Source organism: Myotis nattereri, assembly GCF_964212035.1.
Source record: "Myotis nattereri genome assembly, chromosome: 7".
NCBI classification, from domain to species: Eukaryota; Metazoa; Chordata; class Mammalia; order Chiroptera; family Vespertilionidae; genus Myotis; species Myotis nattereri.
Window position 1 is genome coordinate 9,928,292 of NC_138082.1, and position 21,303 is coordinate 9,949,594.

General features: G+C 39.2%; 1 protein-coding gene across 1 annotated transcript in view; it reads right to left on the bottom strand.

Annotated features, from left to right (window-relative positions):
- C2CD6 (C2 calcium dependent domain containing 6) overlaps positions 1 to 20,043 on the bottom strand; it is a gene marked incomplete at its 5' end in the record, with an annotated part of 59,170 nt that extends 39,127 nt beyond the window's left edge. The window contains 9 exons of the mRNA XM_081095986.1: positions 1,282 to 1,428; positions 4,345 to 4,424; positions 4,609 to 4,677; positions 5,896 to 5,940; positions 8,667 to 8,786; positions 11,778 to 11,938; positions 13,204 to 13,255; positions 16,590 to 16,676; positions 20,029 to 20,043. Coding sequence (XP_080952112.1) covers positions 1,282 to 1,428; positions 4,345 to 4,424; positions 4,609 to 4,677; positions 5,896 to 5,940; positions 8,667 to 8,786; positions 11,778 to 11,938; positions 13,204 to 13,255; positions 16,590 to 16,676; positions 20,029 to 20,043 — 776 coding nt within the window. The remainder of the gene's footprint in view (positions 1 to 1,281; positions 1,429 to 4,344; positions 4,425 to 4,608; positions 4,678 to 5,895; positions 5,941 to 8,666; positions 8,787 to 11,777; positions 11,939 to 13,203; positions 13,256 to 16,589; positions 16,677 to 20,028) is intronic.
- Between the last annotated feature and the right edge of the window lie 1,260 nt (positions 20,044 to 21,303).

Sequence of the window (21,303 nt, forward strand, 5' to 3'; positions counted from 1 at the left end):
AAAACTGTAAGAAAAAAGTCATCAATAGAAAACAAACTTACAGGAGGAGATCCAGATAATGGAGAAATTATTAATATATTCAAAAAAATTAAGAGCTACAACTGAGAACTTTGGTAGAGAAATGGAAACTATATAATAAAGGGAAATTCCACAACCAAGAAGAAGAAAACTGAAATTAAGAATGCAATTGGTTTAACAGCTGATTAGGTACAAAGAAGAATGAACCAGTGAACTGTAAATAGGTCAGAAGAAAATACCTAGACTGAACTACAGAGCAGAGAATGAGAGGCCTAAAGATTCCATTGTTGAGTCAGAAGGCAGAGCAAATATTATATTTCCTCCTGTGAAAGAATTTCAATCTAAATGGAACCAAAGGATACAAAATGGAAAATCTCACCCATGTGAACTCAGAAACAAAATTTAAGGACTGAAAAACTGATTTCCTATAAATCCCTAATTTACAGAAAACTGAAAATACTGGAATTTTCTTAAATGATAGGAAATTAACCCAGGGTTGCCTCATTCATATCAACCTGGGAAGTTTTATGGTTCCCAGATCATGAACAAGAAATGACCCAAATCAAGTTGGTCTTGCAAAATAGTTAAATTGAGCTGTTTGTACGACTGGCTGGCTGTTTTTCTCAGCTCAGGGAATTTTCAAAGCTCGTCTCCATTTGGTTTTTATTTTTCCAAACTCTACATTCCCTGTCCATAAATACAGTCTACCCCAAACCCTCAAATGACTTACTTATAGCTTGCTACAATTTGCATGTCCTCTGTTATTCCTGAATAAACTAATCTTTTCGACAATTTTTACCTAGCCTCCGTTTATCTTTCTTTTCTTTTTTTAAAAATTTATTTTATTGATTTTTTACAGAGAGGAAGGGAGAGGGACAGAGAGTTAGAAACATTGATCAGCTGTCTCCTGCACACTGCACAGGGGGGATGTGCCCGTAACCAAGGTACATGCCCTTGACAGGAATCAAACCTGGGACCCTTCAGTCTGCAGGCCGACGCTCTATCCACTGAGCCAAACCAATTAGGGCGTCCTCTTTATTTTCTTGACACTACCTTATGAGTTCTTATTTCTTTTCTTGCCATAGCACTGACTTTTAAAAACACCTAAATATGGTAAGCAAAACTCAGGTATAACCTCTGAACCCATGAAATATAACCATGATGAAGATTCAGATTAACAGCAAGCCTATGCCTCAAAGGAAAATATTAATATACAAGTAACACATACATAATATTTTAAATATTTTTTATTTTGTTTTTTACCTTTCCCGAGGTTGTTGCTGAAGTTTTTCAAGTCGCACTGCAGGGGGCTGGTTGGGTTGAGCTTCCGGAGGTGGCATCCCAACAGTAACTTTCAGGTCTGGGGATAAGAATGCTGGATATTCTATTGACTGTGGCATAATAATATTTCTGCAAAATGGCAATAAAGTTAAATATTGAAATTATACAAAAGTACACATCTAAAACCGCTGGTAGCTATCACTTTAGAATCCTTCTCTTTTACACTGTAAGCTCACCCTGTCTACCTTAAGCCATCAAAGGACAAGCTAGAAAAGAAGACAAAGTCAGAAATCCTCAGCGAAGTGCTCTATGAGCACTCCTACTACTAAGATCATGGGCAGCAGAGTGGGAAGGAAGGACCTAAAGTTCTAAAGAGAAATAGAAAGTGTTTGAGCCCGGACCTCACTCCTAATCTCTATCTCATGGCCCAGTCAAGTTGATACATAAAATTTACTACCACATCCACCTTTTGTCAACTTGGCACCCATAAACATTTCCTTAAAACATATTTAATCACCAACTGAAAATAATAACAAGGTCATAATTCCTCCTAATCTGCTACAACTATCCTACACACAACCAAAAACTCACTAGCCTCTTCCTCAGAAGAGGAGGTGCAAAGTCCTTTACCCTTCTCCTCACTATCCTGAAACTTAAATTCTATAATGCAAGGTTAACAATATTTAAATATTATGATGTAAAGACAATATATCTTATGTTAAATGATAAGAAGGTAAGAGAGAGAAGAAAATAAAGATACTTGCGATATATAAGGGTGTCCCCCCCAAAAAAATTTGTACACACACTTTGAATAATTATGCATTCCAATGGGTTAAATTTGAAAAGAAAGAACCATCAAGTGGGCTATCAGCTGTTAAGTATGTATACATTTTGGGGGGACACACTGTATTTTCAGATCACTTGGTAAATGAGCCAGAGTAGCACATCCAAATGAGAAATGTGTTGCCTCAAAAATCCAGAGGCTCATTAGATGTTGTGCCTCTCTTTTTGTTTAGGAGGGGCCAGACACAACTTACCCTTCACCTTAGAGAAGTTTTGACAAGCCCCATATCACTGATTCCTAAAATTTCACTGTGGTAGAAGGCACCTGAATTTTTTCAGATTTATTTCCCACCCTGACATGCAAATGTCTTACCAATAAGTCTAGAGCTATGTATGGTGCCAGGAGGGTACTAGAATGATCAGGGGGATCACTTGGTTAATTACATAATTGTCTATCCACTGTTCTGTACACCTGGAACTAAAAAATAAAAAAAGTATAGTTCTTGCTCACTTGATCTAATCAGCACAATGTCATCACTGTGCTGGACCAGGGTGATAAGTTGTTTAAGGGAAAGGTGGAGAGTCCTGTGAAATAAACTGGGACATATAGGACTGGAGAACTGATACACCCCTCAGGTAGAACAGTGAAGGTGTGTTGCTGGCCATGCCAACTGATAGCAATCTGCTTGATGGTCTATATCAGTGGTCGGCAAACTCATTAGTCAACAGAGCCAAATATCAACAGTACAACGACTGAAATTTCTTTTGAGAGCCAAAATTTTTAAACTTAAACTATATAGATAGGTACACTGTTATTAACTTAATTAGGGTACTCCTAAGGCTTAGGAAGAGCCACACTCAAGGGGCCAAAGAGCCTCATGTGGCTCGTGAGCCACAGTTTGCCAACCACGGGTCTATATTAACAAGCCTGGAGAAAAAAGCATTTGCCAAGTCAATAGTTGCATACCAGGTACCAGGGAATGTGTTAATTTGCTCAAGCAAAGAAACCACATCTGGAACAGCAGCTGCAGAGTCACCACCTGGTTAAACTTACAGCAATCTACTGTCAGTCTTCAAGATCCACCTGCTTTCTGCACAGGTAAATAAGCGAGTTGACTGGGGATGTGATGGGAATCACCTCCTGGATCTTTCAAGTCCTTGATGATGACACTAATCTCTAATCCCTTGAGGAATGTGGTGTTGCTTTTGGTTTACTATTTTCCTAGGTTGAGGTCACTCTAGAGCAGGGGTGGGCAAACTTTTTGACTCGAGGGCCACAATGGGTTCTTAAACTGGACCGGAGGGCCGGAACAAAAGCATGGATGCAGTGTTTGTGTGAACTAATATAAATGTAAAGTAAACATCATTACATAAAAGGGTACGGTCTTTTTTTTTTTTTAGTTTTATTCATTTCAAACGGGCCGTATCCGGCCCGCGGGCCGTAGTTTGCCCACAGCTTCTCTAGTGGTTTCTATTTGACCCTTCCTACCATAATATCCCTCATTCCACACGTCAGGGAACCAACGTATGAATTCATCAACTGCTGAGTATATTTCTTTCAACTATGTATTCTGGAATGAGGGAAATAATTCGTGGCTGGGTTTGGGGACCCACTAGGCCCGCTGTGGGATGGATCAGAGTTAAAACTCCATTGATTACCTGACCTTCATAAGCCCCTGCTCTGACTGGTCAACATCAGCAATGTGTTGGACCTTCTGAAATTAGTGTCGGCTCAAAGCCAATGTCCAGTAACTCTGAAAACTTGGATTATTTCCTTTCCCTAATGCAGTTATCCTGGTAAAATGCTAATGGCATTTGTTGACCAGAGACAAACTTTTGGCTGGATTTGGAAGTAACACTGGAGTGTGTGGAAGTCAGGTAAACATTACTATACTGCAGAGCAGAAAACTAAAAACTATTAGACATCTTGATCTTAAAAGTCCCTCACTTCTTTCTCCAAAAGAAATATCCCACTGGCCACCCCTCATCAGGCCACCCCGCTCCTTCCCTCCTTCAGCTATGAAGCTGTCACCCACCTCCTTTATTTTTCTTATCTCCAGACCTCCTCACCAGCTCTCTTCAGGACTGTAACCAGTCCTGAAATTTTCTTCCTCCTTTGTAAGCAAAACAATTCACTGCTCTCTTTACCTTGGAGTCTAACCCATTCTGGCCATTTCCTAACACAACCAAAATGCTCAACGATCAGATTCAATGTTTGAAAAGCCACATGATCAGACAGTGTTAGTAAACTTAAACACTTACGTCACAGGATCTGTTCTTTCCGGAGGTGGTGGGATATTCATAAACATAGGTGGCTCAACAATTTTCTGAAGAGGTTTTAACTGAAAAAAATGGTAAGTATATTTTAACACTGTTTAACGACAGTTACAGTTCACCCTAATACTACCACTCTCCAGGACTATAAAATAGGCCTTAAACAATACATATAAGGAGAAAAGAAATTAAAAGAGGAAGAATGAACTAATATCTACTGAGCACTAAATATCTGCCAAAAGAGGAACTAACCTGATGTGAAAATCCATAACCAAAGTTTCCATAGGAGAACATAAAGTCCACCTCCATCCTGCAGACAAACTAAACATGTGGCAAACTTACTTTATTGTTTGATCAGAAAAATATTTTAATAAAGAAGTGATAACAAGTGATATTTTTACTTCACAAATTTATAAGTTAGAAAACCAAAGCATGAATCTCCTGATTTACAAACAAAACAAAAATAAGCTAATAAAAACCCCACATTTACACAAGGAAATCTTATTTAAAAATCTATGAAATCACTTAAATTTTAAAAACTTTTGGGTTAAAGTTAGGAATGATATATGACTAAAATATGGAGAATATCAATTTATAATTGTTAATAGGATTATGCCGAGATACATATATATGTATATATTCATATATATGTATATATATTTTAAAGTATTTATTCACTTCTCTCACCTCCACTTCCATTTTCAGATAATATTTTGATTCAGACACTTAACTCAGCTCGCTAATATGTGAAATAAAGGAGGGTGTCAGAGGTTATAACCTCAAATGTCCATCATTCTGGTTTTTTGTTTGTTTTTTGGTTAATCTTCACCCCATGATATGTTTCCATTGATTTTTTTTTTTTTAGAGAAAGTGGAAGGGAGGGGGAGTGAGAGAGAAACATCAATGTGAGAGAGACACATTGATTGGTTGCCTCCTGCACGCGCCCCAACCAGAGCTGGGGATCGAGCCTGCAACCGAGTTACATGCCCTTGACCAGAATTGAACCCAGGACCCTTCAGTCCTCAGGCAGACACTCCATCCACTGAGCCAAACCAGTCATCATTCTATTTTTTATGTCCTTGTCCCTGTTTTTGCTATGGGCAGCAGGAGCCTCTCTGAATAGAAGTGCAATTAATCAAGATAACAATTTTAAGAACTTAAAAAGAAATTCAAGTCAGAACTGTAAATAACTCTTCAGAAACTCCTCAAGGAGAAAAGTACAGTTTCCTCTGCAAGGGAGGATCCTGAGGCTGTGCAGTCAAAGGAGCAGTGAGGGCACCTTGCTCTCTTCCCCAATGATTCTCATTTTCTCATTCACCATTTAGCAGTTGGATAGTTTTTTTTAAAAAAAGGTGGAGATAAAGTTTTTATGAATAAATATTGTACTTTCTATTTAACATATTTCCATTAATTCAAACAGTGTCTAGCAGGATACCAAAAGAATAAAAACAATAGAGGCTACAAACAGTATCAGAGTAAAGTTATGAAATGTTAATTAAGTTTGGGCAAAAACTTTGGAAGTTTCAGTAAAGCTCTTACTGTGTTTTCATTCAACATTTGAAATTCTTCAGTAAAGCACCCTTTCTAGAAAAAAGTAATAAGTAAAATTCTTAAATATAGACTCACTCATGTATATAATCTAAACCATTTTATAAATTTTAAAAAAATCAGATAATGATTTTAATGCACATACTAATTTAATAGCTAATTACAAATAAAATGAATATTTGGAAGGAAATCAAAATTCTAGGTTGAACCAAAAATTAATATTTATATTTATGTTTTAGAAAAAAATCTTCCCGCTAGTTATAGGTCCTCCTTTTAGAAGTCTTAAAGGACCGGCCTACAGTACTTTCAGGAATCATTTCTATAGTTTATGATTGAAGGGTTACTTAAACATAAATTTAAAAACACACAGACACACAAAACACAAACAAAAACCATAAACCTACATGCCAAGCTGACTCCTGACAGAACTGGGGCTTCTCTCATCTTTCAGGGACTGTTGGGATCTTTTAAGCCAGGTCACCATCTCTGGTCACCTCTGCTGTGCTATCAGTCCTCCCACCAATCCAAATCCCACAGTTCCCTTCCTTCCCAGCATCTTCCACCGTGACTCGTGAAATTCCCATTCCGTGATTAACAACTTTACATCTTTTTTAAAATATATTTTTATTAATTTCAGAGAGGAAGGAAGAGAGAGAGTGAAACATCAATGATGAGAGAGAATCACTGACAGGCTGCCTCCTGCATGCTCCCTACCAGGGATCGAGCCCACAACCCGGGCATGTGCCCTGACTGGGAATTGAAAGGTGACCTCCTGGTTCATAGGTTGACGCTCAACCCCTGAGCAACGCAACAACGTTACAACTTTAACAGATCCACTATACATCCCCCCTTTACTTTCCCTGAGACCCGGTTCACCACTGAACTCCAGTGAAGGCCCACCTACCTCCAGGTCAGGAGGCAGGGTCACGTCCTCCACACTCCCTTCTGCTGCTTCCAGGTAGACAGGAACAGTTTCCTCTTTTAAGCCTCATGCTATCTGGCATCTCTTTCAGACATTCCCGTCACTAATCACTAATTCTCACTTAGTGAAACATGGATCAGTCAAAATAATAAGAACCAATATACACTTCCCCTGGATTAAACACCGTCTAATTTAACGAGTGTGTTAAACTGTTTTAACATCTGGCCTCGTTTATGTTGTCTGTGTGTCCATATACACGTTTACTGCACAATTTAGAAGTTACAGCGTCATCTCACTTGACTCCTAAATGTCCAACTCCCCCCTGCATACTGTAAAGATAAGGACAGCCTTCCACATGGACCACAGTATTAGCATCAGACTTAGAGAATTAACAATTTTAGAATTTTATCTAATATGCAGTATATGTTTAAGATTTCCTAAATTTCACAAGAATGTCTTTTGTAATTTTTTCAGATTTGTGTTCAAAGTTGTTGTATCTCTTTTTAATCTTGAACAGTTGCTCCATTTTTTTTTTAATGACTTAACTTTTTAAAGAAGCAACGCTGGTATGTCTCCCATTATGCATTTACCTGACCATGTCATCATTTATCTTTTTCCCTCTTCCCTAAACGTTAGGTCAGGTAGGTCTAGACTCAGGTTAGTACTTAAACGTTTTGATGAGAATAATTCCTAGGTTGTGTGCATCATATTGTACCACGTCAGGTGTTAAATTGTCCACAATCTCCATGCTAAGCTTAAGCTCTTGGTTAAAGTGGTAGCCACCTCATCTCTCTACTGTACAGGCACTTTCCCCTTTGTAATAATTAATCTGTGGGCTCTTACTGTGTGGCACCATGCACATATCTTATTCCCCAAGTACCTTTTACCTAATGTTTCTAGTACCACTGCTAACTTTTTAAAAAATATATATATTTTGACTTTTTACAGAGAGGAAGGGAGAGGGATAGAGAGTTAGAAACATTGATGAGAGAGAAACATCGATCAGCTGCCTCCTGCACACCCCCTACTGGGGATGTGCCCGCAACCCAGGTACATGCCCTTGACCGGCATCGAACCCAGGACCTTTCAGTCCGCAGGCCGATGCTCTATCCACTGATCCAAACCGGTTAGAGCCACTGCTAACTCTTGACTGAATTTATTTACTATAAAAAGTTGTAAAAATGGTAAGTTTGTAATTTTGTCACTCCTTCTACATTTATAACTGGCATTCTTCTGTTTAAAAATAAAAAGCTTCCCTTTTTCTTGCCAGTCTCTCTCTCTTCTCTCTGTCATCACCAAGAATTCATTGATTTTTCCTTAATTCGAAATTTGTAACGTGGGAGTGAACACTCCTAGGAAGGAGAAAACAAAAGAGAAAGACTCATAAAATCTGTATATAAACTCTGGCTGACTCCTAAATGACACAAGCACAGGGCAGACAGCAAGCAGCCCAGCTAAGGATAAAAGAACTGAAATTTATGCTGCCAACTAAGAGGTAGATTAGTGGTTTGAGTCTTACTTTAAAATATTTCAGAAAGCGTAATAAAACATGCTTAATTTTTCAGGTTGTATCACTGCCCTTCCAGAAAATAAAATTTCAAAAACATTACGCTGTTATAAACCAAATCTCAATCTCTCTCTCTCTCTCTCTCTCTCTCTCTCTCTCTCTCTCTCTCTCTCTCTCTCTTTTTTAACAGCCAGAGGGAGATAATGTTTCCTGAGCACATGAGTTTGAAGGCAGATAATAAACAAAAGGAATTCATCAGGTATAGGTAAATCTTAACAATAAACACCAACTGGACAATGTAATACCAAAGTAAAAATGTATTTGGATACATACCTGAATTACTTCATAAAGGTGTACCTGAACACGCCCTAACAAAATATGATTTTCTTTATTATCAAATTGCATTAGATCCAGGTAAATATTATTCCGTGCATCATTCTGACGTCTGGGAACCTTGATAGAAAATACATATAAAAAGAAGCATTAAATTTTCAATCTGAATTTCGGATATAACTTCTGAATAAATACATCCATAAACTATATTATATTATGTGCATAGTCTAATGATTAGTTTTCATGTTATTAGTCATAACTTTTCAAACTCAGAGTCACTTATACCCCAATCACACAAAAATCAGAATCTACTTTATGTCTAATGTCAATTACAGTCTTTTTGAAACACCCATGCCTACATTCTCTCTCTTTTTTTAATCCTTACTTGAGGATATGTGATCGATTTTTAAAGAGAGGGGAAGGAAGAGAGAAAAAGAGAAAGAGAGAGAGATGAGAGAACATAGGTTGCCTCCCAAACGCACCCTGAGTAGGGATCGAACCCACAAACTAGGTATAGTCCCTGGCTGCAAATGGAACCCGCAACCTTTCGGTTTACAAGACAATGCTACAACCAACTGAGCCACACCAGCCAGGGCTACATTTTCTCTTTTAACTCTATACAGAAGTTTAGCCTCAACACTCTGCTGAAACTGTAATATTAAAGGTAATCCAATACCCAACCCAAGTAATCTAGGTAATCCAAATATCCAATACCAAAAGACATCCAACATCCCTTTCAGTTTTTTTTAAAAAAAAACTTTTTGATAAAATGGACATCGTTGTCTCAACTTGGAACTTTGAAACCTGTAATACCATTACTATGTCACCTTTAAAATCCATACTCTCTTGCTAATTAGAAAAATATCTCATACCTCCCTACCCCAAGATTCTAAGTGTTTAAAAATTTAAGTGATCTATAACTGACATCATTGTATTACTTTTAGGTGTGCAAAAATGATTTGATATTTGTATATATTGCAAAATGATTATCACAATAAGTTTAGTTACCATCCATCACCATACAGTTAGAATTTTTGTCTTGTGGTGAGAACTTTTAAGATCTAGTCTCTTAGCAATTCTCAAATATACAATATAGTATTATAACTATTGTCACCATGCCATACATTAGATACCCAGAACATATTTATCTTATAACTGGAAGTTTGTACCTTTTGATCACCTTACCCATTTCGCCCACCCCAAAACTCCACCTGTGGCAACCACCAATCTGTTCTCTGTATACGAGTTAGGTTTTGGGTTTTTGGCGGTGGTAGGTTTTTTTTAAGATTCATATTTATATGAGATCATGCAGTATTTGCTTTTCTCTGTCTGACTTATTTCACTTAGCATAATGCCCTCAAGGTCCATCCATTTAGGTGCAAATGGTAGGATTTCTTTTTTTTTTATGACTAACTAATATTTTATTAAAAATATTTTAAACCTATTCATCTTTGATGGATTCTTAGGTTCCCCCCCCCCCCCAATGTATTGGCTATTGTAAATAATGCTGCAATGAACACGGGAGTGAAGATATCTTTTCGAGATAGTGATTTTGTTTTCTCTGAATAAATACCCACAAGTAGAATTACTGGATCATGTGATAATTCTACTTTTAATTTTTAAAATATACTTTTATTGATTTCAGAGAGGAAGGGAGAGGGAGAGAGAGATAGAAGCATTGAAGAGATAGAATAATTGATCAGCTACCTCTGAGCCACGCTGGCTAGGTTGTAAATACTCTTTTTTAAAAAATATATTTTTTATTCACAGACAATAGGGTGCTGAAGGCCTGGGGTGGGGAGGGCAGGGGCTGGCTGGAGGGAGTTAATGGGGGGAAAAGGAGACATATGTAATACTTTTAACAATAAAGTTTTCAAATATATATATTATTGATTTCAGAGAAGAAGGGAGAGGGAGAAAGGGAGGGAGGGAGGGAGGGAGGGAGGGAGGGAGGGAGGGAGAAATATCAATGATGAGAAATGAGGTTTTCCATAGTGGCTGCACTAATTAACATTCTTATCAACAATGCACAAAGTTTCCCTTTTCTCCAAATCCTTGCCAACATTGGCAATTTCTCATCTTTTAGATCATAATCATTTTAACACGTGTAAGGCAACATCTCACTATGGTTTTGATCTGCATTCCCCTGATAATTACTGAAGGTGAGTACCTGTTGATCATTTGGATGGCTTCTTTGGAAAAATATCTCTTCAAATCCTCTGTCCTTTTTTAATTGTTTTTTTTTCTATTAAGTTGTATCAGTTCATATATTTATAAATATTTGGATATTAACCTTTTATCAGATATATGATTTGCAAATATTTTCTCCCATTTTGTAAGTTGTGTTTTCATTTTGTTGATGAGAGATGTATATTCTCATTTTGCTAGTGAGAGTATACATATTTGAGGGGGTTATTATAAAGACTGAAGAAATTAATGCATGCAAAAATAATTGGAGAGATTTTATATAAGAAAAAAGAAAAAGGGGAGATGAGAAAAAATGGTGTGCTATGAAGGGAATGTCTCCTCAGAATTCATGTTGAACCCTGAACCCCCAGTGTGATGGTATTTGTAGGTGTGGTGTTTGGAATGTAATTAGGTCATGAGGGTAGAGCCCTCATGAACTGGATTAGTGCCCTTATAAGAAGAGACACAAAAAGGATGATCGCTCTTTGCTCTCTGCTACATCACTACAACAATGAGCAGAGGGCCAGCTGCAAACCAGGAAGCAGGCTCTCATTAGACAAAAGATCTGCCATCACCTTGATCTTGAACTTCCCATTCTCCAGAAAGATGAGAAATAAACGTTTGTTGTTTAAGCCACCCAGTCTACTGTAATTTGTAATAGGAGCCCAAACGGATTAAGACAGGGTAGGCAATGGGGGATAGGAGGGTAAGAGCAAGAGAGAGAAAAAATGCATGTGTGATAAATCCCATACAGTAAGATCTCAGGGAAAAAGACCACCAAAATTGTGCATTTTACAGTAACCTATTTATTTTTTTAAAGGGTACTGTTTTTGTTTCTTTCCTATCCCTTCCCAAAGGATATAATTAATGTAGCACATCGGAAACAATTGCATTCTCGTATCTAGAAGAAAACGTCAGCATTACCTGTACAGAAAAATACTTCACTTCATCAAACTTAATCACAGTTTTCCGTTCATTAATGATAAATGGTATATTTTGGGGTAGCAAGCTACACAGTTTTGTACATTTCACAATGTTGTTTATAGAGATACGAATGAAAAAACTGTTCTCATGCTGTACATCGGCTGAAAACACATATTTAGGAAGCAAATTTTGTTGTAATTAAACAATAACACATGATAAAATTAATCTATTAAACAATTCAGGCTAAAACTTAAGAATCAATCAAATAAATAAAGAGGTAATTGTAGAACACATTAAACAATGAAAAGTCCTTTAAAATAGTATTTTTGCCCATCAATGTTAGGTACAATATAACTAGGAAAAGGTTGATTCTTTCTTAGATCAATTCTCTATTTTTATAGTCACATTTCCATTATAATTCCCTTGCAAATTTTTCTATATTTTAAGGTGAATAAGCATTTACAATATATAGTTGAAAATTTTTGGTAAGCATAATTATATAGAAATTTTAAAAATATGTCACTTGAGAGTAATTTCTTTTTAATTTTAGGACAAAATTTAAGGCAGCATTCTACTTTAATTCACTACATACTCACTGATACTATATTGGCTTGTTCTTTTCATAGCACTCCATTAAAACAATATTTTTTCATCGTTTAACTAATTATCTTCGAAAATCTCTTTCTGTAGAATTCTTTTCACTAATCACTTATATAAAAAAGAAACACCAAGTCTTCATAATGAGACTGGGTTTATGCCATGATAAATCCAAGAAGAGGTATTCAGCTTACTTAAGGGTACCAAGATAAATAAATCCGTTTTAAGAGAAGCACAATTACTTCTTAGAAATGAATTAGTAATATATATTTCAAGAAGACATAATATATATTTTCCTTTAACTTAGATGGTGATTGAGGTGGGCTACCGATGGCTAAAAATCTTTTGTCACTCTCCACATCCAAGAGCGACATTTCTTGTTCTCTGCTCTTGAGTCTCGCCTGGACCAGTGACTGCTTTAACATGCAATGGGCTTGACCAGGCTGGGACTAGGAAAGGCACGAGTCAGGGTGCAAAATTTAAGGGGACACCAACAACTTCAGTAATGAAGATAAACAGTTTTTTAATGTCATATAAAATTAAAATGAATAGAGAAAAAAATAATGCCAATCTTCTAGGCATTTTCACTAAAGCACCAGACACATAAATGAGGCATTTTACATATTCCAGCTTTTCTGCCCTGCCAGGTGATTGCAGCCTCAGCTGCGATAATGAAGCAGGAGCACCACCCAGTGAGTGCACATAGAGTGATTAATAATAACACAGTTAATATTCTAAGCCATTAAGTCTTACAGTGTCTTGTAATGTAGTAATATCTAACTGAAATAGTGATATATGATCATAGCATGATTCTTAAAAGAAAGGATACTCTTAGGTATAAAATGACTGCAGTTCTTTACATGAATAGCCAGACAGCCAACCTATAACAATCAAAATAAAAACACAGTGAATAAATTTTAAAAGTAAGGTTTCTTCCATTTACTCTACACCAAACTACATATTTTTTAAAGCTCTACTTTGTTAGTTTTTCTCATTTGAAATATTGTTTCTCACTAGAAATCCCTAGTGATTGGAAAACACCAGAAAGCAGAAACAGAGAAGAAAAACAGGCAGGATTTGCTTAAGATAAACCTAAAATAAACAAGAATACAAAACTAAACAATGGTTCATTACCAACTTAAATCCAACCATCACTCTTTGAATCATTTTTATTTTATATTAGGTAATAAGTGGTAAAATGTAGCATCTTTCATATAATAATAAGAAATATGCCTTGCTTGAGATAAGCTTTTTTATTCAGTATCCTAAAACCACCTTATTCATTCAACAATCATTCATTAACTATATATAATATGTCAAGGGCTATGAAATATCCATTCTCTCTTACACAGAGTGTTTCTAAATGTTGAAGAAAATTATATCTTGTGTTTAACCTTAAAATTAAATACAAAATGAGTATAGGAACACTTGAAAGTAATATGCAGGATTAGCCAAATATATTTAGCCACATTTGGCTTAAAAAGAAAAAGAGTAAAAGCAACAGCAATATTATATTAAACATTATGAAACAATATAAATGGCCCAAAAGTATTTTTAAATGTAACTGGCTTTAGAACAATACAGAAAAAGATATTAGCATCCAATATTTAACTAAAAGAATACTGTATCTCCCCTGGCCAGTCTTCTCATTGGTTACAGCACCAACCCACAGACTGAAGAGTCGCATGTACCCTGGTTGCAGGCTCCATCCTGGTGCCTGTTGGGGCATGAGCAGGAGGCAACCCATCCATGTGTCTCTCTCACTTCGGTATTTCTCTCTCTCTGTCTCTCCCCTTCCCTTCTACTTTCTCTAATAATAAATGAAAAAAATGTCCTTAGGTGAGGATTAACAACAAAAAGAATACTGTATCTGAATGATGGAATCCTAAATAAAAATATTATGATCTACTTTTTAAGGAAATATAGGTACAAAATATTATGGTAAAGGAAAGGTTCTAAGTTTTCAAATTTAAAGGAGGGGTAATGCCCATTGTATAATGTAGGGGAGATTTAAACTGGTATTGACATAAGTGATTCTATGAATCATTGTTTACTTGTTAAAGTTGGGTTGTACATAAGGAGGATAAACAGGAAAGTATAGCTATAATTTTTTATTGTATAATTCTATACAATGCAAATCACTGGCTGCCTGCCAAGTATCTCATCATGAAGCCATGAGTAGCTACCTTCATCTTCCCTATGTTCCAATAGCTCTTTATACTTTAACATAATGATCCACATAATATAGAAAACAGATTTAACACTCAAAAATACAATAATGACCATTCACAGACTGCAGAATAACAAATGTTGCTACAGAATCTGAGACCCACCCGTGGCCCAAAACATGTCAATACCTTCAATGTCTTCACCCCCAAACACTCTCAAACATGCACTTAAAACAGGAAAGCAACCAGAAAGCTATTCACAAAACGACTTTTTTTCTTGTTTCTTTTTGTTATTGTTGACACTATACAGATGTCCCCATTTCCCCCACTTTGCCCTCTCTACCCAGCCCCCTTCCCTCCGGCCATCACCACACTGTTGCCTGGGTCCTTAAAACAAAAGCACTTTGTGTCCAACTTTAAGATACAGCCTTTTCACATTTTTTTTCCTGAAAATGGGATGTGACTATCAGAAACAGAGGTAATGGATGTCATGTTGTTATCATTGTTGACACATGTGCAAACCTTGCCAAATATCTCAAATCACAGAACTTTCAGAGAGGAAATGGCGTGACTAAACCATGCATTGGGAGGAGCTACCAACTACGTGCCAAACATCTGTCAACAACTTCCAGTGGACCTTTAAGAGAAGCCTTTTCATGTCTAAGCAACATGTAATTCAAATAAGGAAAATACAAACCATGACGTTAGAAAGTGTGAGTGAGATCTGAATGGTTTTCAAAATGTCAGTTCTAAAAAAGATGTAAAAGTCATATTCAAGAGTATGGATTACGGAAATCACTATGTCAACATAATGACATGCATAACTGTTTATGGCCAAAAGTGATTTCAAAGAATCTTTTCTAAATTTAGATTCAGACAATGAAGGCTTATTCTCCAACTTTGTGATAGAAGAAAGTGTTACATAATTATACAGATAAATGCACACCATGGTCATTTTGTAAAAACAAAAATGTATACATTAATATAACCTTACTATTTACCCCCCAAAAAGGTGATATTAAATTAATCACGTTTTTTAATCAAAAAAATGTATTAGTATACTATATAATAAAAAACTTATATGCAAATAGACCAAATGGTGGAACAACCAGTGGAACGACTGATTGCTATGATGCACACTGACCACCAGGGGGCAGAAGCTCAATGAAGGAGCTGCCCCCAGCCTGCACGCCCAGGCCAGCCAAGGTGGGTGCCAGCAGGGGGCCTCCCATCCCCCGATCACCCCGCCAGTCACCCTACAGATCAGCCCTGATTGGCCAGGCCTAGGGACCCTACCAGTGCACAAATTTCATGCACTGGGCCTCTAGTTCATATATAATAGGAACTACAGAAGAGAGATAAGAGAACCTTTTATTTCATTGCTATTAACTACTCTAATAAGGCTCAGACAAAAAAGACAACTGTAAAAGAATACCACAGTGTTTGGCAGTTCTAAATGCACACAGATCCTCGTGTCCTATACTCTGTGGCACCCAAAACAGAAAACAGATTTTTCTGTTCCTCAGCCTAAATATTAGGTGTTTGTGCCTATGTGTTTGATTTGTTTCCCCCTGGAGTTTATTATTTTTTGGATGAGAGAGGTGAAGGGCCAATTTTCAAACTGTAGCTCAAAGGTAACTAAATCTGACAATAAATACAATCATCTGAAAAAATACCAATTGTAGGCCCCATTAAAAATAAAATACTGATTCTAGGCCCCATTCTCAAATTCTAAGTTAGCAGGTCTTAGGTGGGGCCTGAGAAGCAATGTTTTTAAAAATTATTCCAGATAATTCTTATAAAACTTGACTTTAGGAATCCCTAATATAGAAAACACTTTTTTCTTTGAATCAGGATGTTTTCCATAATTTCAGTGATCACTAGAATGCTATTCTGACTCATAAAAATGAAACAAATCAATGAGTATGTTATCAGAAGTACCATTTTCTATGCATACTTTTGATTACCAAATAATAAACACTAACTAGTTTTAATGTAAAGTAAGAAATAACTTATATGGGTTTACTAAGGATTAAATCATACATACCACATCCCCAAATGGCACTAAATTTTCTGGTTTAGGTGTTACTTTTGTTTCTTTACTTTCAGACCCTGTAAAAGTTTTTCTCCGCATCTACAATGTAAATAAATTAAGACTTTAGAAGGCAAAGAAGAATATAACTAAAAGCTATTTCAATTCAATTTTATGAGTCTCTAGTATCAGGTATGATATTAGGAAGTGGGATATTAATATGACTAGAAAACTCATCCCCACCCTCAAGTTTATCAATAAGCTAGCAGAAAGCAAAGGAGAGAAGTACACTGCCAAAACAATGAGTTCTTAGCTTAAAAAAACCATTGTTACCACATTCCAGTCTTAATCTTCCAGTCTCAATCTGGAGTAGGTACTGTATCAGACAAAGAGCAGTGATCCTACTTGCAAATTATCCCAATATTCCTTCAGTTATCAGTCATGGAAGGAACTGGAATTTAATCCTTGGAATAGTTAGTACATGGGATGAAGCAGTGAACAAATGGTTTGGGGGTTTTAGTTATGGTTCTCTCCAGAGTAAGTTCACTAACTGATACTTGTGGGTTGGTATTTAACTTTGTTCTAAGGGTTCTAGTCACTACACACAATGGTTAGCCTTAAAAATTATAAGACATTTTTAAAGAGAAAGGGAGAAGGGGGAATGGAGGGGAGAAGCAAGAGTAATAGGGAAAAACTGCCTATTAAAAATATAACTAAGCCTGGTGGTGTTTCTAAGTGGTTAGAGCATTGGCCCTGCAACCAAGGGTCTTGGGGTTCAATTTCCAGTCAAGGGCACACACTTGGGTTGCAGGTTCAATCACCAGCCCGGTTTGGGACATGAGGGAAGCAACCAATCGGTCTCTTTCTTTCTCTCTCCTCCCTCTTCTCTCCCTCCCTTCCACTCTCTAAAAAGCAGTGGAAAAAATATCCTCGGGTGAGGATTAACAAACAGATAAGTAAATAAATACATATATATGTATACACACACACATCACTTAAAAATTGGCATTTCTGACAACATGGGTGGATCTTGAGAATATCATGCTAAGTGAAATAGAAAAAGTTAAGAATCATATGATTTCACTCATATGTGGGATATAAAACTGAAAGCAACAAATGAACAAATAAGGAAAGCAAACAAAAACTCAGAGACTCAGACAACAGTATGGTGATTATTAGAGGGAAGGGGGTAAGGGTAGTGAAGGATTAAGGGGGTCAAATATATGGTGATGGAAGAAGATTTGACTTAGGGTGGTGAGCATCCAATACAATATACAGATGATGTATCATAGGATTATACTCTTGAAACCTATACCATATTATTAACCAACTAGAGGCCCGGTGCAGGCATTTGTGCACCGGTGGGGTCCCTCAGTCTGGCCCGCTGGGATCTGGCTGAAACCAGCTCTCTGACATCCCCCGAGGGGTCCTGGATTGCGAGAGGGTGGTTCTTGGGTGACGCACCCCAAAATCAGGCTCCCTCCTCTCTGGTTCTGGGTGCATCACCTGAGAACTGCTGCTGCCAAGAGACTGCAGCTCAGCAGCTCCTGCGTTGAGCATCTGCCCCCTAGTGGTCAGTACATGTCATAGCTAATGGTTGGTCAGTTGGTTGCTTAGGCTTTTATATATATAGTTATATTGATGTAATATACAGAAATTGATAAAGAGAGTGGTGGAATAGAATAGAAAGTCCAGGGGGGGAAAAACCCAAATACATATGGCAACATAGTATAAAGGTGACCACCAGTCCTAAGGGCTAAGATGTGTTTTTTATTTTTTTTTTAAATATATTTTATTGATTTTTTACAGAGAGGAAGGGAGAGAGATAGTTAGAAACATCGATGAGAGAGAAACATCGATCAGCTGCCTCCTGCACATCTCCTACTGGGGATGTGCCCGCAACTCAGGTACATGCCCTTGACCGGAATCGAACCTGGGACCTTTCAGTCCGCAGGCCGATGCTCTATCCACTGAGCCAAACCGGTTTCGGCAGATGTGTTTTTTAAAAAATATATATTTTATTGATTTTTTACAGAGAGGAATAGAGCGTTAGAAACATTGATGAGTGAGAAACATTGATCAGCTGCCTCCTGCACACCCCCTACTGGGGATGCGCCCGCAACCAGGGTTCATGCCCTTGACGGGAATCGAACCTGGGACCTTTCAGCCCGCAGGCTGACGCTCTATCCACCGAGCCAAACCGGTTAGGGCTATGTGTTGTTTTTTAAGTAAATGATGTTAAGACATTTATTTGGAAAAAGAAAAGAACCTCAGGAATTGAAAACAAGGGTAACTGAAGTTTCTGGAGTCTGGCCCGTTAACACACACATGAAATCCCAATGGGGACAAGGCTGCCATTCACAGCCCCTAGCTGTGCCCTGCGCTGTGAGCACTTTATACCCTTCCCTCCTCCGCTGGTTGGGACTGCCCTGCATGCAGGGCGCGATCGCCGCATTCCTCTAACGGGCAATGAGGCCAGGCTCTGGCAGGTCAGTGAGCGCCACGAGCCCACAAATACACTCTTGCTCAGGGGTCACCACCTTCCCCTCTGCGGTCCCTGGCCCTCCGGGTGGCCGGGGCGGGGACAGGCTCCCCGGGGTGGGCGGACGGGGTAGGGGTGTAAGGGGAGAGGGGGTGTAGGGGGAGGGGAGACGCTCACGTTGCGCTGCCGGTACCCAGGGCCCTCGCGGCCTGGTCCTGGAGAGATCAATGGTCTTGCCTTCCTCCTGGAAGTGACGGCCTGGAGAAAACGCTACCCTCGGGCGGGCGAGTGTCCAGGGAGTTGCGGGGGGCGGCTCCTCTGAAGGACGGGGGCTCTGCGCAGGGAATGGGCCCGCCCGCGTGGTGACCGGCCGCGCTGGAAACCTCAGGCATCTGCGGGCGAAACCCATCCGTCCATCCTCCCAGCCGGGTCTGTGCCTAACCGACAGCCTGCGACTGCGCAGGCGCAGCCCGCCCACCGCTTTTCCCGCGCTTCCCGCCCCTCCCTCCAACCTCCCACGCACACGCTCACGCTCACGCTCATGCACACGCTCACGCACACACTCATACACACGCTCACGCTCATGCACACGCTCATGCACACACTCATGCACACGCTCACGCACTGCACATGCACACGCATACAACACTGCGCGACCGCACGTGTAGGCCGGCTCCTTGCAGGGCTGGCTTTGGGGGTGCAGCTTTGGGAGGGTCAGCTTGGAGCGCTTGCCCAGGCCATGCCAGGCCCCGTAGGAGGAGTCAGGCCTTCCGGGGGGGCAGCCAGGCTCCCCAGCACGTGATGGGTGTCGGACACCTTAGTGCGTTTTGTCTGCCCCTTAACCCACCGGAAGCCCTCCGCCCCGCGCCGGTTCTTCCCGGAGATGTACAGTGTCAATCACCACTTCCTTACACTGTTCCCCGAGTTCCAGATGCTCTGTTTCCCACAGACTAGCCCGACATCTTTACTCACCTGACCCACCGACATAGCACAGCGCAAGGATATGCACCTTCCCTCCCAGGCCTCCAGTCCCAAGCCCATCTGAACATAGCAATGTTACACCCACAAACGCTGAAAACGTCAGACACATGTTTGAATTCTAACCCCAAATATTTGAACCCTACTCCTCTTTATGGCACCTAGTGTAGGACATCTCACACAACCGTGACTGCAATGGTTTATTCAAGGGTCTCCCAGCCTCCTGTCATCCACCCTTTCCACGATTTCATCTTTAAAATTTAAAAATACAGTTTACTTTTTAAACAAAACCAGAAATGCCAGAGCTTCTTTATCGGCCATAAATTGGATTTTTTAAAATATAATTTTTATTGATATCAGAAAGGAAGAGAGAGGGAGAGAGAGAAACACCAATGATGAGAGAAAAATTGACTGCCTCCTGCACACCCCCCACTGGGGATCAGCCTGTAACCTGGGCATGTGCACTTGACAGAAATCGAACCTGGGACCCTTCAGGGCACAGGCTGATGCTCTATCCACTGAGCCAAACAGCTAAGGCTAAGTTGGAATTATTTAATGCAAAAACCAAGGGCCTCCAAAATCATTATTAACTGCTATTCTATTTGGAATCTATTTTTCTTGTATTCAAGGGCCAGCTCCAAGTTCAGCTTTCAGTTAAGCCATAAAACCCCATACACATACCCCAAATACAGAATTAACCGCTGTCTCCAAGTTACCAATTGGTATAGCTCATTAGTGGACTCACACTATTGCAATTAATGGTTACTAAACAAACAAACAAACAGAAAACAGCCTCCGGCCAATGTGCTTCAAGTGGTTGAGTGTTGACCCAGGAACCAAGAGGTCACCAGTTCGATTCCCAGCCAGGGCACGATCCCCCACATTGGTTTTCTTGTATTTATCCTTCATAACATTGTTCAGATTCGGCGAGCCTCAGCTCAAACGAGCGTGGCTTCCCTGAAGGTTGCTGACAGTGAAAGCGGGGACTGGCGGGATGCCAGCGCCTTCACAATTCTGTGAAAAGGGGGGGGAATCCCTTTTCAGCAACTCCAGCCTCACAGACAGCAAGCCGCTCCTATTATGATGCTTACACCAAATTTAGATCTATTCTCAGAGCCCTGCATTTCTATCATCGATTGGTCCGTCCTCTTCCGTTCTACAGCATTCGGCTGTGTGCTAAGCGGGGCTGGCCCCTCGTTCTCTCGACGTGCCCCAGAGCCTTTGGGACACCTTGCCCCATGGAGCCTTATCACTGCCTTGAGCGCCAGG